The sequence below is a fragment of the Bos mutus genome, chromosome 22 (assembly GCF_027580195.1).
Source record: "Bos mutus isolate GX-2022 chromosome 22, NWIPB_WYAK_1.1, whole genome shotgun sequence".
Lineage (NCBI taxonomy): Eukaryota > Metazoa > Chordata > Mammalia > Artiodactyla > Bovidae > Bos > Bos mutus.
Window position 1 is genome coordinate 46,358,475 of NC_091638.1, and position 21,932 is coordinate 46,380,406.

At 41.7% G+C, this 21,932-nt stretch overlaps 1 protein-coding gene across 1 annotated transcript in view; it reads right to left on the bottom strand.

Moving 5' to 3' along the window:
* CACNA2D3 (calcium voltage-gated channel auxiliary subunit alpha2delta 3) overlaps positions 1-21,932 on the bottom strand; it is a 901,045-nt gene that overhangs the window by 144,197 nt on the left and 734,916 nt on the right. Inside the window, exons 24-27 of the mRNA XM_070359574.1 lie at positions 21,252-21,345; positions 18,241-18,336; positions 14,795-14,916; positions 10,621-10,701 (exon numbers count right to left, since the gene is read on the bottom strand). Of these exons, the coding sequence (XP_070215675.1) occupies positions 10,621-10,701; positions 14,795-14,916; positions 18,241-18,336; positions 21,252-21,345 (393 nt within the window). The remainder of the gene's footprint in view (positions 1-10,620; positions 10,702-14,794; positions 14,917-18,240; positions 18,337-21,251; positions 21,346-21,932) is intronic.

Here is a 21,932-nt window from a genome sequence, read left to right on the forward strand (position 1 = left end):
AAGCTTGGAGTCAATTGCATTTGATGGGCTTTTGGGAATGAGATGTTTTTGATGGGAGAGGCAGAGACACTAATCAGACAAGGAAGAGTCAAGGGAAAGAGGTCTGGCTTAGGAATCATCACCTCCTGAATGGTGTTAAAAGCCTTGCAAGTGTACAGGAGCCCTGAGGCCCTCCAATATGCATAATCAAGAGATGAACAAAATCAGCAAAGGAGACCTAGAGGGGAGGCAGTGAGGTAGGCAAAGAAGCAAATAAAGAGGTTTTCAAGGAGAGTGTGGTCAACAAGGTCAAGTGCTGCTGATAGACCAAGGAAAAAGCACATCTGAAGTTCAGTTTTGGATCTGGTAACGTGGGAGCTGCAAACAACCTTGATGAGAAATGATTCACTATGGGTGAAACCTGGCTGGAGGGGTTCTAGAAAGCATCAAAGAGAGAAAGTGAGAAGAGCACAGAAAAATAAGAAATAACACAAAATAATGTAATAACAGAAATAAGTTTGGCTTAAAAGAACCTTACTCTATCAGCAAAAACATGGAAATCGGTCGAAGGAGGCTAGTGAAGTACAAGTATATAAAATGCCATGTGCTGTGTTTTCATTCTGAGCTTTCTTTTCATGTTTTAAGACAATTGTACACTCTAGTCTGCCTAAGCCCGGTCACATATAATTTGGTCTTGAAGTAGGAATGACATTCAGACACTGATCTTGACCTCATGCAGATCTTTTCACCCAGAATAGAATGTGGGAGTTCTTGGTGAGTGCAAACTGTGGGAGGCCATGGGAATAAAGAGCCTTTGATCAGCACTGTCCCTTTCCCACCACAGACTGGCAAAAGCATTTTCCATGTGCAAGAGTCCGCAGACTGAGCCTCCAATCATGCCCTCTCTTCCCAGAGAGGGGAAATGCATGTCAGCTCATTTATCCTCTTTAGCCCTTCACTTAGCCTGAGTCGTATATATACTAGTTTTAACCAAGATCAAAATCCCATTAAGGTCACTAGGAGATTTGCCTGGATAAAGGCAGCTAAATAAATCCCCAAATCTCTCATGAGTTGTGTTGGGTGGGGGGAAATCCCAGAAAGTGTTTTCCACCAAAGCATGTGAGGGCATTTCCAATGTTCTATCAAGCATTACATTGATTACACTGTTCAGAGGTTTATAAACTAAAGTGAAGATTAAGCAAATCACTGTCTTGACTGACAGTGAGAGCATATATTTTTAGAAAGCCCAGGACCTTTGATTGGGATATCTCTATAACCACATATACAAAAATATTAGGCACAATGATGGATACCTTCTGATACAGGAACTTCTGTCTTCAACATCTACTCACACACCTTTGGTTTAAATATTTTCTTCATTTTTATAAGATAAAAATATGGCAAAATAAGTGAGTGAACAAATTAGCATTTTTGGTATTTTTTTAAAACAGACCGTGACATATTTTTATCTAAAGCAGAAGTTGGCAAATGGTTCCTCTCAAGAGTCAGACAGTAAATATTTTTGGCTTTTTAGTCCATATGGTCTCTACCCAACTACTCAGCTCTGCCATTTGCGCAAGAAGTTGTCCACAGAAAATATGGATAGGGATGTATTTCAATAAAATATTATTTATAAACATAAGTGGTAGGTATCTGACATGGTACTTGCATCCAGTATATATAAAGAACTTATGTCTCAACAATAAAAAGACAAATAGCCTAATTTAAATACAGGCAAAAGATATGAGCAGACATTTCCCCAGTGAAGATATGCAAGGAGCTGGCATGTACATGAGAAGATGCTTGGTGTAGTTAGTTATTAGGGAAATGCAAATCACTTCATTCCCACTAGGATAGCTAAATTGAAAAAGACAGAAATAGCAAGCATTCGTAAGTATGAGGAAAAACTGGAAGCCACGTACAATACTGGTGGGATTGTAAAAAGCTGCTGCTGCTTTGGAAAACAGCTTGTCAGTTCTTCAAAATATCAAATCTAGAATTACCTTATGACCCAACAATTCTATTCCACTTTCTACCCAGGAGAAACTATAACATGTACCTGAACAGAAATGTGTACTTAAATGTTCATATCAACATTGGTAATTATTACCAATGTTTTTGTTTTGTTTGGTAATTATTACCAATTACCAAAATTATTACCAATGTTAATAATAGTTGAAAAGTGAGAACAACCCAGAAGTATCCACTAACTGATAAATGGATGAATGTTATACATGCACACAATGGGGTATCATTTGACAGTTTAAAATGCTAAGGTATTGATCCTTGCTACAACATGAACCTTGAAAGCATCAAGTTCAGTGAAAGAAGTGAATCACAAAAGGCCATATGTTGTATGATTCCATTTATCTGCAATGTCCAGAGTAAGCAAATCCACAGAGACAGAAAGGAGATTAGTGGGTTTCCTTGGGCTGGAGTAGCGAGTGGGATCAAAACCACTATGAGGTACCATTTCACACCAGTCAGAATGGCTGCGATCCAAAAGTCTACAAATAATAAATGCTGGAGAGGGTGTGGAGAAAAGGGAACCCTCTTACACTGTTGGTGGGAATGCAAATTAGTACAGCCACTATGGAGAACAGTGTGGAGATTCCTTAAAAACTGGAAATAGAACTGCCTTATGATCCAGCAATCCCACTGCTGGGCATACACACTGAGGAAACCAGAAGGGAAAGAGACACGTGTACCCCAATGTTCATCGCAGCACTGTTTATAATAGCCAGGACATGGAAGCAACCTAGATGTCCATCAGCAGATGAATGGATAAGAAAGCTGTGGTACATATACACAATGGAGTATTACTCAGCCATTAAAAAGAATACATTTGAATCAGTTCTAATGAGGTGGATGAAACTGGAGACTATTATACAGAGTGAAGTAAGCCAGAAGGAAAAACATAAATACAGTATACTAACGCATGTATATGGAATTTAGAAAGATGGTAACGATAACCCTGTGTACGAGACAGCAAAAGAGACACTGATGTATAGAACAGTCTTATGGACTCTGTGGGAGAGGGTGGGAAGATTTGGGAGAATGTCATTGAAACATGTGAAATGTCATGTATGAAACGAGATGCCAGTCCAGGTTCAGTGCACGATGCTGGATGCTTGGGGCTGGTGCGCTGGGAAGGCCCAGGGGGATGGTATGGGGAGGTTGGGAGGGAGGAGGGTTCAGGATGGGGAGCATGTGATTTAAAAAAAAAAAAAAAAAAAGAGTGAGGAGGGTGTGTGGGTATGGGGTTTTTTTTTGGGAGAATATAAAATTGTTCTAAAGTTAGACTGTGGTGACAGTTGTACCACCTAAAAAATACCAAAACCCAATAAACTGTAGACTTGAAATGGTGAACTTTATAGTAAATGAAATATACCTCAACAAAACTCTTAGAAAAAAAAAAGGCAGCATCCTAAATTTCGTTCTGTGGATTAGAGTTTGTCAGTCTCTGTTCTGAGGAATAGGTACAAGAAAGTGTGACTTTCAAAACTTTACTATGAAACATTTAAAGATACTCTAATGATATCCCCTATGCAAGTTTTCACAGGGAACAGCACATGACAAAAAGCACTGGCTAATGAGTGTGGCCGGTGTAGCATGTATCATTCTTAACAACAGCAGTGATAATTTACCAGCTAACCATTATTGAGCACTCAGCTCTAAGTATTCACCAAGCACTTTCTTTATATAAATTATTTTTCTCAAAAGGAACTAGAGGGGTCCCCCAAAGCTAGGCTGAATCTGGGTACAAGAAATAGACCATTATTGGTTAATTCTTTTCCTTTTCTATGATAATGAAACAAATCTCTATATTTAAAAACTAGGCAATGGCACCCCACTCCAACCCTTGCCTAGAAAATCCCGTGGACGGAGGAGCCTGGTGGGCTGTAATCCATGGGGTCGCGAAGAGTTGGACACAACTGAGTGACTTCACTTTCACTTTTCACTTTCCTGAATTGGAGAAGGAAATGGCAACCCACTCCAGTGTTCTTGCCTGGAGAATCCCAAGGACGGGGGAGCCTGGTGGGCTGCCATCTATGGGGTCGCACAGAGTCGGACAAGACTGAAGCGACTTAGCAGCAGCAGCAGGCTGCTAGAAATCCAACCAAAGCACCAATCAACCTCGTTTTACAAATGTGAAAATTCAATCCCAGAGCAAGAAGGGGGAAATGGCCCTGTGCTCACTGCTAAATCCTTGGCTTACACTGGCTTTAATGTCCAAATCCCACCATGACCTTGGAAAGCGGAGTTCTGCCAAAACAGAACTCAAAAACTGGGTATAAGGACCCATAACTCCAAAATTCTGCTGCTGATTTGGGGGTGGAGAATGTGTTGGGGCTTTTGGTAAGGTTTATAAAAGGACAGTGGCTCATGGGAGTGAGTGTCCTGGAGAGTGAGCACAGATTCAGTTTCTCAAAACTCTGGGCTATTTTTACTCCTGGAGCAATGATCCTCAGTGTGCCTGTCACTGTCTACTGTGGTATGCAGAGCAGCTGTTCTCTGTGGCCAACTCTAACTCAGATTCTCTTGCAGACTTGAAATAAAGCATAGTTGGTAGCTACATCACTAGTCCATGTCTCTGAAGTTTGTTATTGTCATTCCTACAGCTTAGAGCCCCTTCTGCCCCTGCAGTGCATTTGTAAGTCAACTTAAAAAAAATTAATGTCAAATACATAAAAAGCCCCATCTCATAGCTGACATGTAGACCACAACTTGCCTTGGGTTCCTCACTTCTCCCTGGAGCATCTGCCCATCAGTCATGCTTTTAGATCCTGAGAGACTCATTTGTGTCTCAGAGAAACCATCGAGACACAACATGTGTGAGGGATCTCACTCAAGATTCCTGGAGAAGTTTGTTCCCTCTGCTGGAACGTTCTTCCCACAGATCTTTGCATAATGGCTGTATCTCATCATTCCAATCTCTGATCAGGTCACCTCCTCAGGGAGGCCTTCTCTGAGTCCCCATCCTCCCTCAGTCTGGAGAAGCACTGCCTCTGCCACATGTGAGTATGAACATGAGCATTCTTCCCTGCCTTTGGTACTCCCAACCACACTTCATTTTTCACAGAGCATCAGCCGCGGCCGGAAATCCCCTCTCCCCCTCCTCCCTTCCGCCCTTCTTCCTTTCTTCCTCCCATTCCTGCAAAGCTTGTCTGCTGTCTGTACCTCCCCCACAAGTGCAGGCTCTCCCCTGTTGGCAGCAGTTTGGTCGGGATGATTCTTCACTGGCAGCTGCCACCCCAGCCTCAAGGCAGGAGAGCCAACAGTGCCCTCTCACCGCATCAAACATCATCCCCCAACTCGCTCCACAAGGCCCTCCGGGGTGCTTGTTCTCAGCTGTATCCCCAGCAACAGGAAAATGGTAGGTGCTAGATATATATACTCATTGAATGATTTAATGAAACAAATGAAGATACGAAATAAGCGCTTTTTGTAAATAAGCCTACACGGGAAAACACTGAATTTGAAAGCACCAAGAGTGAAGTTTGCCTGTCAGGGTAACCTGTTTCTCCCCCCACCTCTGCTGAATTTCGGACCAGATGACACTGCATTGTTGTGGGCTGTCCCGTGTGATGTCGGACATTCTGGAGTATCCTTGATCTCTGCCTGCTGGATGTCAGCAGGACACCTCCTAACCAGTCACAGCAATCAAAAATATGTCCAGATGTTGTCAAATGTCTCCTGGGGGTCAAAACTGTCCCTGGTTGAGAACAACTAGCGTGATCAGTAAATATTAACTTCTGCTATAATAAAACATTCCCTTTGCTCACCTATAAACTAGAAGTTTATCCATGGAGACTTGACACATAATTTCTAAATACTAGTTAACTCATATATATCACATATATGAAATCCTACCAAAGAAATGTTGATGAGCTGAATATTTGCCTGTAACATTTTGGCACCATTATTTACCCAACTGTAAGGAAAGCTGTATATTAAATAGTACATTCAGTTTAAATACCATGTACCTGACAATAGCTAATGGTCAATGATGTTCAGCAACCTCTTTCTTAATCAACTGGTTAAAATGAGATCTTTTGTCCTAACATCAAGCATCCCCCTTCATTATAAGGCCCAAATTATGCAAATAAGACCACTTAACCTACATTTTCCAATTTTCCCCATGAATGGATCTAACATGATCTGTGTTCCTTGCAAAGGAATAGTCTAGGAGATCAGAATCTCCCAAAATTTACTAGAAATCCTTAAATTTTACACTTAATACAGGTAATTTTAGGTATATAAATCATTCATGTCTCAATAAACCTGTTAAAATATTCATTCCTGTAACAAATGCCTTTCTTTCTGTTGCTGAACACTTTAGCTACCCTAAGCATCAGGTTAGATGCTTGGACCTCGAAAAACTATCTGCTAATGCAGAGACAACTACTGTGCCAACAACAGTTGCCATCAAAATGGGACACCAGACAGTGTTCCTACTCCTTAAAATATCCATATTGGTCTGCATCACTTCACTGTGGTGTGGATTGGAAGTTTAGCTGCTGAGCGCCTCTCTCAGAGTTTTGGTCGAGTTCTGTGTTCCTACTATTTGGTCAGTAAACTTTGCAAGCATGTGTGCCTATAAGCGTTAGTCGTAGTTGTGTTCAACTCTTTGCAATCCCATGAACTGTAGCCTGCCAGGCTCTTCTGTCCATGGAATTTTCCAGGCAGGAACACTGGAGTGGGTAGTATAGAGAACACGTAAAAATGAACCCCACCTTTCTCAAGTCACTTAGTCAATATTCTTGACATATTTACCATATCAATTCTTACCTCGGCACTGGGAATAAAAATATAATTGGGATGGCCCTTGCCTCTGCAGAGAAATTATTTAGGAAATGAAATTAGAATACCTTAGAAGAGATTTTAGATTTTGATATGTTAAAGTTTACATTTTAAAGCAAATAACTCGGAATTTATTATCTATTACTTTCAAAATTCAGAAATAAGAGCTTTTCAAAAATTGAGATTAAGTATTTTATATTTGTCAGAGGGAGAGTCTAGAAGCATAGGGAAGTCAGAAAACACTCCATGGAGGGGAAGAAGTTCCTTGCCTCCTTATACCTTCCAATTTTTCTGAGCTCCTCCCATCTATGTATTTATTTTCTTCTCCTGGTCCTGTCCACCCCAGCATGATGGAAACAGTGCCTATGACTCTTGGTTTATTGGGCCTGGTCTCTTCATTGAGAGTGCAGTGTAGAATTAACACCACGATCTAGGTAACTTACAGAACTCAAGTCATAACCACTAAGGGCAAAATGGCTTTCTGTAAGTTCAATCCAATGTATAGAATCCTTACTGAGTGTCTACTATACTCCAGGGACTACACTGGGTTATGCTGTGAAGGACAGAAGATGAAAAGTAGGAAGTCTGTGATCTCTAGGAGTTTCTAAATGACTGTTCAGCTTTTCAATTCACTTATCCTGTGCAGACATGGCTTTAAAAATAGCTGCTATTTTAAAGGTCTCGGGTGGGGGGCAGCGAGGATAGGGAGTAAGGGGAGAGACTGTCAATCACAGGGTCTGGTTATTATTCATTTCTATTTAGAGGGCTGGCAAAAGAAAGAGGTCAGGAAATATTTATTGAATAAATGAATGAATGCAGAAGTATATTGCCAATTTGAAGATAAAAATAGGCCACCTCAAATCCTGGTAATTTTTACTTCTTGATATTGATGTTTTTAAAATTTATTTCTTCATTTTATCCCCAAATCAACCCAGAGTAAGGTGAGGGAGATAGTAATCCCAACCTTATTTTAGATAGAACTTCAGGGACCCAAGACCACACATTTAGCAAGTTACAGAGTGACTGACAAGACTATGTGGACCTTACAATCCCAGGTTTACATTTCCAATAACAACAGAAAAATGGATTAGGGGCCTGACACACACAGCAGGTTCTAGCACTCTAGAGAGACTTGGTGGGCCAAAGAGAAAGTCCTACCACTTCTTCCTGTGCAGTGGGAAAGCAATTAAGAAAATTTAGCATGCTAGTGGCAGCTGGAGAGTTGGCAAGTTCCTCAAGAAAAGGACTGTAAGCAACGTCAAAGGCCAAGAAGATGGATGGGGCCCATTTATGCTCTGAGGCTGACGTATATATGGAACCCGGCCCAGTTTGACTGCCCTTTCTTCAAAGATGTCATTGACAGATGAGTATCTAAATGTTTTTGTTTGAAAAAGAAAACAAAAAAAGAGAGAAAGAAGAGAATAACACACACACACACACACACACACACACACACATAAAACCAAAACAAGAAACTCTTTCTATCGCAAACAGACACATGTAGCCAATGAACATGAGAACACCAGACCAGATCTGGGAGCACTGCAGGCTTTTCAAAGTAGTCCTTGATAATAAACTGCAAAGGTGCACACCTTTCTTTTCAGATAAATTTCAATTCAGCACAAGGATTTCACTGAAATCCCAAATTACTGCCAGTTGGCTGTATCCCATGTGCCGTTGGAGGCACACTGGTTGGGGGACAAGCCTGCTCACATATTCCTCTTCATCTGCCAAAACAATGTTTCTTCCCCAATTAAAATGGGCTTTTTAATTTTAAAGCAGTAAACAATGTCTACTTAATTTGTCGAGAATACACAGAAGAAAGTGGCCGAACCTAATCATCCAGTGACATGACGGGTGAGTCAGAGCCAGTGAAATGTGGGGAAGTGCTGAGGAGGCCTCTGTGCTTTTGGAGACATACAGGTTCTTTTGAGGTCACTGCCTTCATGATGCTGCATCCATGTCAGCCTTCAGATCAAATATGAGCAATTCTGTTTTATCTTATGTCTACTCAATATACTTTAAAAAAGAAGGTTCATAATCACCAGATTTAAAAGGTAATGACTAAATACCGTTCTCTGGATAACCTTGTTTTTCGTCTTGCCCTGAACTGCCTCCTGAAAATGGGCACAGGTTGACACACATTGAATTGTAGTGACCAGGAGGATGTCTCTTCCACCCACTCAGGGTGGGCCAACCATGTCTCATGACTTGCCTGTGGTCTCTGGCCAGCATACAAATAAACAGTAGACAAGCACACCATTTGGAAAAGTCACGGTCTTCTCCAGACTGGACACACAGTGCCCAGGCTGAGTCCACGTTTCATCCATACTCAGCCAAATAGACATTTATGAAATGTAAGTCATTTGGAAACATTTGAACATGGTTTGTTAACTTGGACAGATGTGGCTGGGATGGGCACAGCTATCTCAGAGCCAAAACAGAGCATCCTTCATGGTGACTTTATGAGAAATTCAAGGAAAACGTTTTAGAAAGAAATTTCAAACAGACAATTTGATTCAGACCATGTTATCAGCTGGTGCATGTGACCTCAACTCCAGAGAGATAACATGCCTCCAGAACTACCTGGCTGGGTCAGGCTGGAGGTGAGTAAGGCTGACCTTCAAACAAAAATAAATCTTACTGAGTTAAATGATCCTGTCTCCTACTTTCCTCAAGGAACATGAGACACTAAGAACAAAATGTGAAGACAGCAGCCCTGAATTTTCACAGTCTTTATCTCCTGGCTGATTAGTTATAGGTCTGCCTAGTTGAAGATGAGCTACCAGTCAGATATATATGACCGTCTTCCTTGTCATATCCAATAACCCAGGAATAACCAGGGCAATGGTCACCAAATATTTCAGTCCTGCTAATATTTAATACAATTATGATGTACAGGCTATGTCAGAAAATAAAGCCAAAGAACAACCACTTCAAACATGTCTGATCCATTTCAATTCCATCCCACAGTGTGGAGTCACAGAAGTAGATATTCAAAATCATCCTATGGTACAACTTACCAAAAACAAAATGACTCCCTTTGGTAAATCTAGCCAATTATCAGGATGATACTTAGACAGTCTCACCTACTCATTAACCAAAGGGTCCAACAATTATTTATTAGAAACAAACAATGTGCCAGACATACTCTTAGGCTCCATTTTCTCAGCATCTGTTCCCAAAGGAGGGTTTATGGCAGTTTCTGGCCCTATAGGCAAAATATCACCAATGAAAGCCTCCAGTCAGTCAAAAAAATCTACTGACACTCTTAAAAGTGAGAGAGATGGGGAAAGCCAGATACAGGGTTTCTTTGACAATTTAAAACTCGGTCCTGAAATGGCTTTTCCTCTGGTCCCAAACCCAGCACCTGCAGATACATCTAACTCTAATCCCCCAGGGGGATTAGGGTGATGAAAATCCCGAGTTCTCCAGAGAAGGGCACATTTGAGCTTCTTTTTGCCAAAAATAAACCCACAATTTCCTTGCACGGCCCCTGTTATCCCAATGACATAGAGTGGGAGATCTGAAGCTTACTTTAAATTGGCATGGCATCTACTGTCAAGAAATGATCTTCTGCCCATACCAACAATTTCCTACTGGCTCAGAGTCTATGGATAAAAGTCCTGGGAAATAGTTCTGCTTTCATGTCAAATTCAACCAGCTGTCAGAACCTTAGGCTGGAGGAGATGATGCCAAGCTGAAGAGGATATAGTTTTTTTTTTTTCTTTTTTTTTAACCTTTCAAAGCCAACTTTCTGATACATGGAAGTAGCTGATGAATGATGAATGGACATCATGCTCATTTTATATTCATTGATTGAAATACATCATTTACCTGCCACCACGGGAGATTTCCGTTCATCCAGAAGCTGGATGGAGGTACTTGCTGTCACCACATTGCTTTTGTTGACTGTTCCTGTAAGAAAAAAAAAAAAAAAAAAAGATTAGTCACCAATTCTGCACCAGTTCTCACTTCCCAGAACTCAGAGTGGATCCGCCCTGTTAGGCCCAGAGTGTGGGGTAGGCAGTCCTCTCAGCTTAAGAAATCAATGCACCGAGTTACGACACCCGCACTGGGGAACATCTAGCTACTTCACATCAAAATTATTAATCACCACAGAGGGACCACATTTTAAAACATTTGTGGTTACTAATATCAGTGTCCCAAAGAAAGGCAACGCCAAAGAATGCTCAAACTACCGCACAATTGCATTCATCTCACACGCTAGTAAAATAATGCTCAAAATTCTCCAAGCCAAGCTTCAGCAATATGTGAACCATGAACTTCCAGATGTTCAGGCTGGTTTTAGAAAAGGCAGAGGAACCAGAGATCAAATTGCCAACATCCGCTGGATCATAGAAAAGGCAAGAGAGTTCCAGAAAAACATCTATTTCTGCTTTATTGACTATGCCAAAGCCTTTGACTGTGTGGATCACAATCAACTGTGGAGAATTCTGAAAGAGATGGGAATACCAGACCACCTGACCTGCCTCTTGAGAAATTTGTATGCAGGTCAGGAAGCAACAGTTAGAACTGGACATGGAACAACAGTCTGGTTCCAAATAGGAAAAGGAGTACGTAAAGGCTGTATATTGTCACCCTGCTCATTTAACTTATATGCAGAGTACATCATGAGAAATGCTGGGCTGGAAGAAGCACAAACTGGATCAAGATTGCCGGGAGAAATATCAATAACCTCAGATATGCAGATGACACCACCCTTATGGAAGAAAGTGAAGAGGAACTAAAAAGCCTCTTGATGAAAGTAAAAGAGGAGAGGGAAAACATTGTCTTAAAGCTTAACATTCAGAAAACGAAGATCATGGCATATGGTCCCATCACTTCATGGGAAATAGATGGAGAAACAGCGGAAACAGCGTCAGACTTTATTTTGGGGGGCTCCAAAATCACTGCAGATGGTGACTGCAGCCATGAAATTAAAAGACGCTTACTCCTTGGAAGGAAAGTTATGACCAACCTAGATAGCATATTCAAAAGCAGAGACATCACTTTGCCAACAAAGGTCCGTCTAGTCAAGGCTATGGTTTTTCCAGTGGTCGTGTATGGATGTGAGATTTGGACTGTGAAGAAAGCTGAGCGCCAAATAATTGATGCTTTTGAACTGTGGTGTTGGAGAAGACTCTTGAGAGTCCCTTGGACTGCAAGGAGATCCAACCAGTCCATTCTAAAGATCAGTCCTGGATGTTCATTGGAAGGACTGATGCTAAAGCTGAAACTCCAGTACTTTGGCCATCTCATGCGAAGAGTTGACTCATTGGAAAAGACTCTGATGCTGGGAGGGATTGGGGGCAGGAGGAGAAGGGGATGACAGAGGATGAGATGGCTGGATGGCATCACCAACTCAATGGACGTGAGTCTGCGTGAACTCCAGGAGATGGTGATGGACAGGGAGGCCTGGCGTGCTGCGGTTCATGGGGTCGCAAAGAGTCGGACACGACTGAGTGACTGAACGGAACTGAACTGAATATCAGTGTTCACTGTGTCAGTTATCACACTTACATTGCCTTTCTAAACACAGCCATAGACAGCTGCTTGAGATAAAGTACTGAAACTATTTTACAGTGAACTGAGAACTTTAGTTGTGATTTGTTGGTTAAAACTTTACTGAGATATAAAATTTTAATTTCAAGCCAAGTTTTTCTGAGCAAAACTATTCTAAATAGGGACAGAGCTGGAATGAAATCCTTACCCCATACTCTTATTAATGTGGTAACAATATGGTATTAGTATAAAGAGATTTTTAATTACTAGTGATGGTTCTAATACTTATGCATTAAAAGACACTGAACACAAATTCCTAATGTCCATAGTTAATAATTGTTACTCCAGTGGTTGCCTTATAAAAGGTTCAGTGAATGTGAGTTGAATGCAATCCAATTGAATTTAGAAGCAGGGAGAAGGCAGATCTGAATTTAAATATACTTATGACCAAAACAATTAAGAATTTTCTGGCCTGAGTTTAAGCCGTAATAAAAACCAGCTTCTTTCCCAGTGTGTATAGGTATTCAATACACAGGAGAAAAACTGAGAGAGCTCCACCATAACACTTGTGTGCGGTGATTTTTAACATTTTCTCCAAATCTAAAGGGGCCACAAAATCTCCTAAGATATTATGTCATCCATAACTTTATCATGAATAAGGTAAATTCCTTTTTATTATGTGATTTCATTCAAAGTTCAGTGAAAACCCCACTTGCCAAAAACCAATTAGACAACAGCCTTAATTAATCAGAATTCTTTTCCAGACATAATTCTTTATAGGAAAAATGGTGAATAACAACAAAGCAAACTGAACAGAGAAGCCATTACACACAAACACACACACACACATAGACACACACACGTGCAACAACTTCTGGGAGACGTTCTCATTACCCACAACTCCTCATCCTTGCCCAGGTTTGGGAAAATCCCCTTCTGGATAACTTAATGGATCCAGTCCAGATCTAGAAAGCTAAGTTTTATTTTTTTACTTCAGAAGACTACAAAAAAGAAAGTATCATGGAACTGCATGAAAAAATAAGACATTATTATTGATAGGTTTGCAGAATTAGAAAGTCCACTGCTTCTTAGTTGATATTTTCAACAATAAAATGTGATACAGATAAACATAAAGAAATTCTTAGTACCTGGAAATTTATATTTGAGAACACACACATGTGCGTAGGTGTGAGTTAACACAGACTTGTCAGCAAAGGAGTATAGACAGACCCCAAGAATCTTGCTTCTGAAAGGAATCTAACTGATAATCTCCTCTAAAATCCCACCTAGGGAGGGAATCTCTACAATAACACTCGGTCTTTTTTTTTTTAATATCTTCATTAATGAGGGACCCTCTTCCTAATGAGTTCATTCAACTAATTATTAGACAACTCTTATCAACATGTCTACCCAAATTTTTGAAAACTTTATTTTTATAGATGTTTCATTTATGGAAACAAGCAAGTGCCAAAACTCAGGGAGGAGCTCTGACACTAAAGCATTAGAGAATCCCCATTAGGGGTGACAGGAATGCTTGTAAGAGATTAATACAGAAGCCTCTAATATAAAACATAAGCATATACTGAACTGTCCAGAGCAATCCAAGTTTCTAGTACTATTATTCATCCCTGAAGCTTTTACAATGCACAATACAGAGCCTTACACAGAATGAGCACTAACAATATCAGACGCATGAAACAAGAGACGGTAGGGTGGCATCACCAACTCAATGGACGAGTCTGAGCAAGCTCCAAGAGATGGCAAAGGACAGGGAAGCTTTGTGTGTTGCAGTCCATGGGGTCGCAAAGAGTCGGACATGACTGAGTGACTGAACAACAACGAGACAAGAAAAACCCAAGGACAACTGAAAAGCCTTTCCAGTTTCTCTTGCTTCTAAAACTGGTTGAAATAAGGTACTGTTCAGTTCTCCTTTGGAGGGAGGAGACCCTAGCATTTTTTTTAATAATATCATAAAACCTAAAGACTGGAAGGATCATTGGCTACATGCCTCTCATTGGTCACTGCAGCTCCCTGTTAGGAGAGCATGAGGCTACACAAAATCTTAGTCACTATTGTGTGTTGATTTAAATCAACTCTGATGAGGAATTGTGAGCCTCCAAAGTGATGTGACTTGCTGAAAGTTCTGGCAAAAGATGTTATGCCTGTGTGAATTTTCTCTAAGTAGGACCGTGACCACATTTTAGATTAAAAAAAAAAAATCTACTGAGAAGTTCGTATGCAAATTCTATATGGTATAAAATAACAGCCCTGCTTCCTGGCATGTGTTTTGTAGAGTATGGTCAAGTAAAAATTTCCTTGCACTTGGGGTAGCAACACTTATGGAGCTGGTCACTCACTGGTTCAGGGCTAGACCAATATTCAGTACTGGTTCTCCTGGCTGACTTTGGCTCCCTTTAGCCTCCAGGATGCTCCCTCATACCCTGCATGCAATGCTCAGGCCAGCAGGACCAAAGGGACAGAGCCAGCCTCCAACAAGGGCACCCACCTGTGCTGAATGGGATCGAATAGACGAAGCTCCCTGGAATCTGCTCTGCAGCTCTTCGGTACCAGAGAGGGAAATGATCTGCATTAAAGATGTTCTCCTTGTCTCCTGCTTTCAGGAAGTCCCTTGAAATAGAATAGAATAAGAGCATGGCACCACTGAACAAGGAAAAGCCAGACACAAGTGCATCCCAACAACTTTTGCTGGGTAAAAACAGTGTTGCTTTTAGAACCCTGACCTGATTTTTCTCAGTATAGAGAGGACCTGTGCAACATGCATCCCAGATTACTCAGAAATATTTTGTATAACCCTGCAGTTAGACTCCCAGTAGGTGAAATGATTTTCCTAGTATACCTAGTGAACTAACAGCCTTAGCATCTGAAGCAAGCAAATAAAGTCTCCAGAAATCCTATCAGAAGACCAAAGGCTCAGAAAGCTTTGTCTTGCCTTAAAATCCAGACACATAGATACATATTTTGAGGGGATCAACATCTTAAATAGATCTCACTCTTCTTAGAAAAAGTGTAAAGAAGGTAAACTGGGTCTATGTGAGGATATTTGCTGCTTCTTTCCTTCCCTCCCTCTGTATTGCGTGTTAATTGCTTGGTCAAGTCCAACTCTTTGTGACCCCATGAACTGTAACCTGCGAGGCTCGTCTGTCCATGGGATTTCCCAGGCAAGAACACTGGAGTGGGTTGCCATTTCCTTCTCCAGGGGATCTTCCCAACCCAGGGATCAAACCCGGGTCTCCTGCATTGCAGGCAGATTCTTTACCACCTGAACCACTGGGGAAGCCCTTCCCTCCCTATTCTCCAGCAAACAGGACTGCACCTACTTCTGGATATGAGGGACTGCTGTGGTGTTGGGTGAGACTCGTCTAAGTTTTAGGCAGAGCTGAATGATCTTGAGCGAGTTACTTGGATTAGTTACTGAGTCTCTTAGCCCCATTTATTCATCTACAAAGTGGGAATAATAATATTACACTTACTGCAGTACTATCAGGATTATACAACACCATGTGTGAAAGGACTATGTAAGCTGAAACAATATATGGCTAATATTGGGGATGATAGCAGGTTATAGGGGTCATGAACTATAATAGATACACTTCCAAAATCAGGTGGTGGGGATAGGAGATAGAACCTCAGTGTAGGAGCCTGATGACACTACAGGTTAGCTCTAGCATGGGGACTTTATATTATCCAAACTTATTCCCAATACTTTGAACTCTCTTTAACAAAAACATAGAAATTTTAAACTCTTTCTAGCTCTGGCTAATAGTGTATCCAAATAGGGGGGTATCAACAAATACCATTTGATTGGAGGGGGTAGCAGATACAAGATCCCAAGACAATGCAAGCCAAGGTGCCTCTATATGAATCAGTGATAGGTGTTTCTTGAAGACAGATATTTCATCCATCCAGATATCCAATGATCATTAACCCATTTTTCAGATGCAATGAGTGAGGTGAGCCAGACCGCAGGTGAGCCAGCAGTCTTGAGTGTGGTCCTGCCATCTTTCAAATCCATCACAATCACCTGACTATGAGACTAGCAAGGTGTTAGCGTATGTCGTTGTTAGTGCTTTCTTGTTTATCTATTTGTATCTCAAAACACATAACAGGTTTTCCTTCTGAGGATTAGAAAGTCTACTTATGTGTTGTCCTTTGCCTCTCTGGATCCTAAAATGAGAAGAGGATGTGTATCCTGACACTTCTAGTCCTTCCAAGGAATTTGCCATCTGTTAAAGTATTTGTCTCAGGATACAGGGGCTTTCCTGGTGGCTCAGTGGTAAAGAATCTGCCTGCAACGCAGGAGATGTGGTTTCAATCCCTGGCTTGGGAAGATCCCCTGGAGTAGGAAATGGCAACCCATTCCACTATTCTTGCATGGGAAACTCCAGGGACAGAGGAGTCTGGTGGAGTGCAGTCCATGGGATCGCAGAGTGAGACACAACTCAGCGACTGAGCACGCAAGCATGCATGCACGCGTAGGTGTAGAGAGGACTTCAAAAGAGTCAAGTCATGACTATAGTCAACTTCATAAATGACAAACTGAGGAGTTGAGAAAGAAAGAGCCTTCACGTGGGAATTAAAAGCCAGTCCACAAAACAACCAAAAATCTATGGATCTGCCACTTACAGATGTGGTTTTATAAGATGACGTGGTTGGTGTCCAGGACTCATCTAAGAGACACATGAGCACAGCTCAACTGGACTTAATGGTACATAGTGCTCCTGACAGGCCAACCCCTCTCAAATCACTGGATACCCAGTGCCTCCATTATTCCCACTGTCCCTGAAGGTCAGGATTTGTGAGGCTCCATGGTAACCTCTGGAATCACAAACACACACTTGGCAAACTGTCCCTCAGACTCCACTCATCCCTGGCTTAATAATGTCTCTTACTTCAGAGAAAAGAAATTGAGAAAATTTATTAATAGGCTCAGGAAGGACTTCCCAGGCTCATACCAGCTCTGGTCAAACACCAGTTTAAACAGTTAAGACCCTGGGGCTCTCTGAAGATACAGGGGTTGAACAGTGTTGGTTTAAATGGCATCTGGGTACTGAAGTTGGTGACACTCAGCCCACTGTCCATCTGGTCTCTTTAGAACATGGAAACAGCATCAAAGCAAGGGCCACCAGAATGCCCAGTCCTGGCTGTGGGGCTCTACAGGCCCTCAGACTCTGAGCTGAGGCACAGAGGTTCACTAAAATGTACACAAACACGCTCAGAATTGAAACACTGCTTCTTGGACAAGCAGAAATTCCTCAGCAGAGGTGCAAGACGGCTGAAAGCCCTCTGGTCATCTGTCAGGAGTTGAGTGAGTCCTCCCTCTGGCTGCTCCCCCAGTAGCCACACTATCTCTAGCGTCCTTAAGCGACCCAGCAGGGTGGGAGAGGGCTCCAGGACAGAGGACAGATGCCAACAAGTGTGAAGAACAGAGTTGTGGAAAGGTCAACAATGAGCAGGTGAACACACACACATTTTATAGTTTGCATTTAAAGTCACACAGTTGTGTCTGGCTCTTTGCAACCCCATGGACTGTACAGTCCATGGAATTCTCCAGGCCAGAATACTGGAGTGGTAGCTTTTCACTTCTCCAGGGGATCTTCCCAACCCAGGGATCAAACCTAGGTCTCCTGCATTGCAGGTGGATTCTTTACCAGCTGAGCCATAAGGGAAGCCCAAGAATACTGGAGTGGGTAGTCTATTCCTTCTCCAGGAGATCTTCCCAACCCAGGAATCAAACCTGGGTCTCCTGCATTGCAGGGGAATTCTTTACCAACTGAGCTATGAGGGAAGCCAAAAACACACACACTGTGGTCCCCAAAGGAGAATAGAGAGGAAAAATGTCAACAGGTCTGAGTTTTGTTTCCACCGCTGCTGGAATCAATGAATGATATAAACGCCCCTTTCATTATCCTGCTTCAGGAGCTCCCTACTTACTGATTGGTGAGCTGCTCTGCCCCAACAAACAGGTTGATTCTCGAGAGGCCTGTGCGAGTGCCAAGGAAGGCTACCTCCACGCCCTTGTCCGAGTTCCTAAAACAGAGCAGCACAAGTCAGGGGGATTCTGCCAGTCAGCCAGCAGATAACAGCTTCTGCATTTTAAAACTCATGGAATGTTGTATGAAATAACAGCATTGAAGCCTGAAATTTTGGTAAAAATTATAGAAACATACACACACACAAGTACATACAGGATGCTGACTCTGATCCCTTACAAAGGTTTTCATGGTAATTTTTGCCAGAAAAACTATGAAGTCCATGACCTAGTTTGGTGGGCATAAGAAAGTGCACCCTGCAAGATAAACACACCTTTATCTCAAGCTTCTGGGTGCAAGCTCAGAAAGACCAGGCCAACTTTGAGGAGAGGAAGGAAAGCCTTAGAGCTAGCTTTCTGTACTGATGCTACCAAGTCCATTCTCGGTCCTGAGATCGTTAGTGAAATCTGCCGTTAGCAAAACCCAGCAACTTAGCCACTGATTCAAGTCTGTAGTATCCCACAGCCTGAAAATGTTTAGGACTTGAATTCTTCACCATTTAGGAGGCACCAACATGGAAGTTTTACCCTCACCATCAACCCCAGACAGATGAGTAATGAAATGACTTCTGTAAATAGTCCGACAGGAGGCCATGCATAGGAACTCTAAGGAAGGCCTTAGCAAAGAAAACTCATTTGAAGATTCACCGAAGGTTTTTTTCAACAGTCAAGGTAAATTTTATGTTTGAACATGTTCTTCAGGGTATTCTCAGGGCTTACTTCTTCAAAACAAAGCAAATAATCTTTTGCCAAATATACAGTTTTATGCTACCAAAAAAGTATGAAGAGGATACTGATTCTTGAGTTTGCTTCCCTGCCCTAGATGCCAGTAGCAATCTGATTCAAAGCTTTATCCATGTCATCTTCAATATAAGATCATTTAGTTACTTGATCTCTGATGGTTGTCAAAGTGGTCAATACTACTTCCAAGTACTTAAGGGATGAATAAAAACCAACACTATGTATTAGTTTCTGTTCATAGCCTACACCAAGTAGGAAAGCCAGGCTGCCCAATCAGTAACAGATGTGGACTACAAAGCAAGCTACCATTTCGGAAATCTCTAGCATCTGTTAGGGGTGAATCAGCAATCTTTGCACCGGATTTTAAGTTTCCCAAGAACCTAAAAGAAACATTCCCACTAGAGAATGCAATCACAGAAAAGGTTGACTCTTTCCAGATCTCCCAGGGAATAAGATGCATGCAGGTAAGCAGTCCAAGTATACCCCTCAAATATAATGAGAGTAGTTAGTCATAACTTTTGGACTCCAGATTCACATATTAAACTACCTACCTTACATTTTTTCTTAGGAGTCATTTTAACCTTAAAATGTCTAGAAAAGAATTCTGTCCATGTCTAGTCCCAAGGTTGTTCTTGCTTCCTTGTCTCCGGACCGAGGAAATAGCATGACTATCTACACAGGTATTCATGCCATAAACCTGAGAATGATTCTTGAAAGCTCAGCCTCCCTCCCCTCACACCGTGAACTCAGCACCAAGTCCTGGGGGTCTTACTTTCAAAGCATGTCTCTAGTGCATCTCTTCTCTCTGTGCCCACAGCCACTGCCTTGGTCCCAGTGACAAATCCCTTGAACTGCTACCATAGATATATATAGATAGATAGATAGATATTTACCCTCATTACACTCTACTATTTACATATCAGCAGAAGGATTTTTGTAATGCAAATTTGATCATCTACTTCTTAAAATCTTAAAATGTCCTTAAAATTCTTCAGGGATTTTCCAATATTCTGACTATAATGTCCAAAATCTTTAACCTGATTCCCAATGTTCTAAACTATCAGGGCCCAATGAACCCTTGTCTCCTGACATCTTCCAGCCTACCCTCCACAATTCAGCTCTGCTGGCCTTCTTTAAATTCCTCAACTGTCCAAATAGCCTCTTACCTCAGGGTCTTGCACATGCTGTTCCATTTCTCTGGAATTCTCCTACAGAATACTTGAACTAGTTCCTTGTCTCAAAAGCCTTTCCTTTCTTCTATCTCCACTCTAGGTCTCATTACAGTCTACATGTCTAATTTTCCCTTCATAATTATCACAATTCTCAATCACACTATATATCACAGGCACCACGATGATAAGGACTATGTTTGACTGAGTTATTTCCATTTCACCAATGTCTGGCCCAGTGCTTGTCACATAACAGACATGCAATCAATATTTGAAGAATGAATGAATGAAAATGAGAGCAGAGTGAATGACAGACCCAATAGAGGAGAAGAGACAAAAGGGAAAATAAAAGAAGGAAAGGAGCGAATAAAGAATAAAAAAGGAGGGAGAACTGAATAATATATGACATGAAGGTAAAGGACAAAAGGAACTTTTTAAAAATTTTTAATCATTAACAGGCTACTTAAAGTAGTAAAATAATAATAATAATAATAAGCTACTGAAGCACTTCTCACCCTAGTCTTTGACAACTTTCATTGGTTGCCCCCCTCCCCCTACATACTCCACTTCAGAAATAAAACCGCAGGGTTATATCTGACACCTTAATGAAATAGAGCTCTCACCTTCCTGTCCTCCTCACAACCTAGCCTGGCCCAGATCCCAAGTTCCCCCCAGACTGTGAAGGAGAGGGAGCCATGGCAGGGCAGGAAGCAAAATGCTCCTTCCGCCTCCCTCTCTCTCTCTCTCGGAAGTGTCACCCTACTTCAACAGACCAAATTTCATGTAATGTTAAAATTCAAACAAATTGTATGTCAAACCCAGGAGCTTGCCATCCAAGTCAGAGCCGCTAATCTGCTCTAGCTCTTGTGGTTTGGAGCTTTGGGGAAAATTAAAGAACTTTAACACCAGCCTCCTAAAGCAACTTTAGTTCTTTAAACCATAACCATATTTCGGACGGCTTGTGGGGAAATGGCCATGAAAAGGGGACATGTGCAACCACTTACTCAGATTTGTTGAGGGCAAGGCTGGTCCAATAGGCTTCAATGGGAGCACTCACCACGGCATCAAAAAGGACTTCCTGTATCAATTCTTTATCACCTGTTGGGAAGGACAGACTTGAAAAGATGGCTTTGGCTGGACCCCAAACTACAGCACGAGAGGTGCTCACCAGGCTCATTTTGCAGTATCTGCAGGCTACTATCTCCTATGGTGTGTTGCTGTGCTAACTGCCTACCAGGTGAGAATATGAAACAGCTCTGACACCTGATACACCATAAGACAAGGGCCCCCAAAGCATCTGGATAAGACGATAGTAAATTGAGAATGCTGGGTGTCTCACACTACAAGTTTTCACTTTCCCTCCCCATCGAGTAAGTTGATGCCATAGACCAGCAAGCCAACTCTGGGATTTGGAGACTAGAAGGCAGCACTCCTCAGAAAGTTTTCTCTTTTCATCCCCATTTCTGCCCTCTATCAAAATTTGCAATTCTTCAGGGCCCTGATCTTGATTGTAAGGGAGAAGGATATGATAGCTAATTATTTCTGGGACTCTTATTTTGTGACTTCTTCCATCTAAGCTTTTATTTATTTATTTATTTCCATCCTAAAGTGGGACATCCATCCTTATCCAGATGAGTTCTTGATAGAGCTCTGTGGAAGAGGATGAGAAATCGGGAGGGTATCAT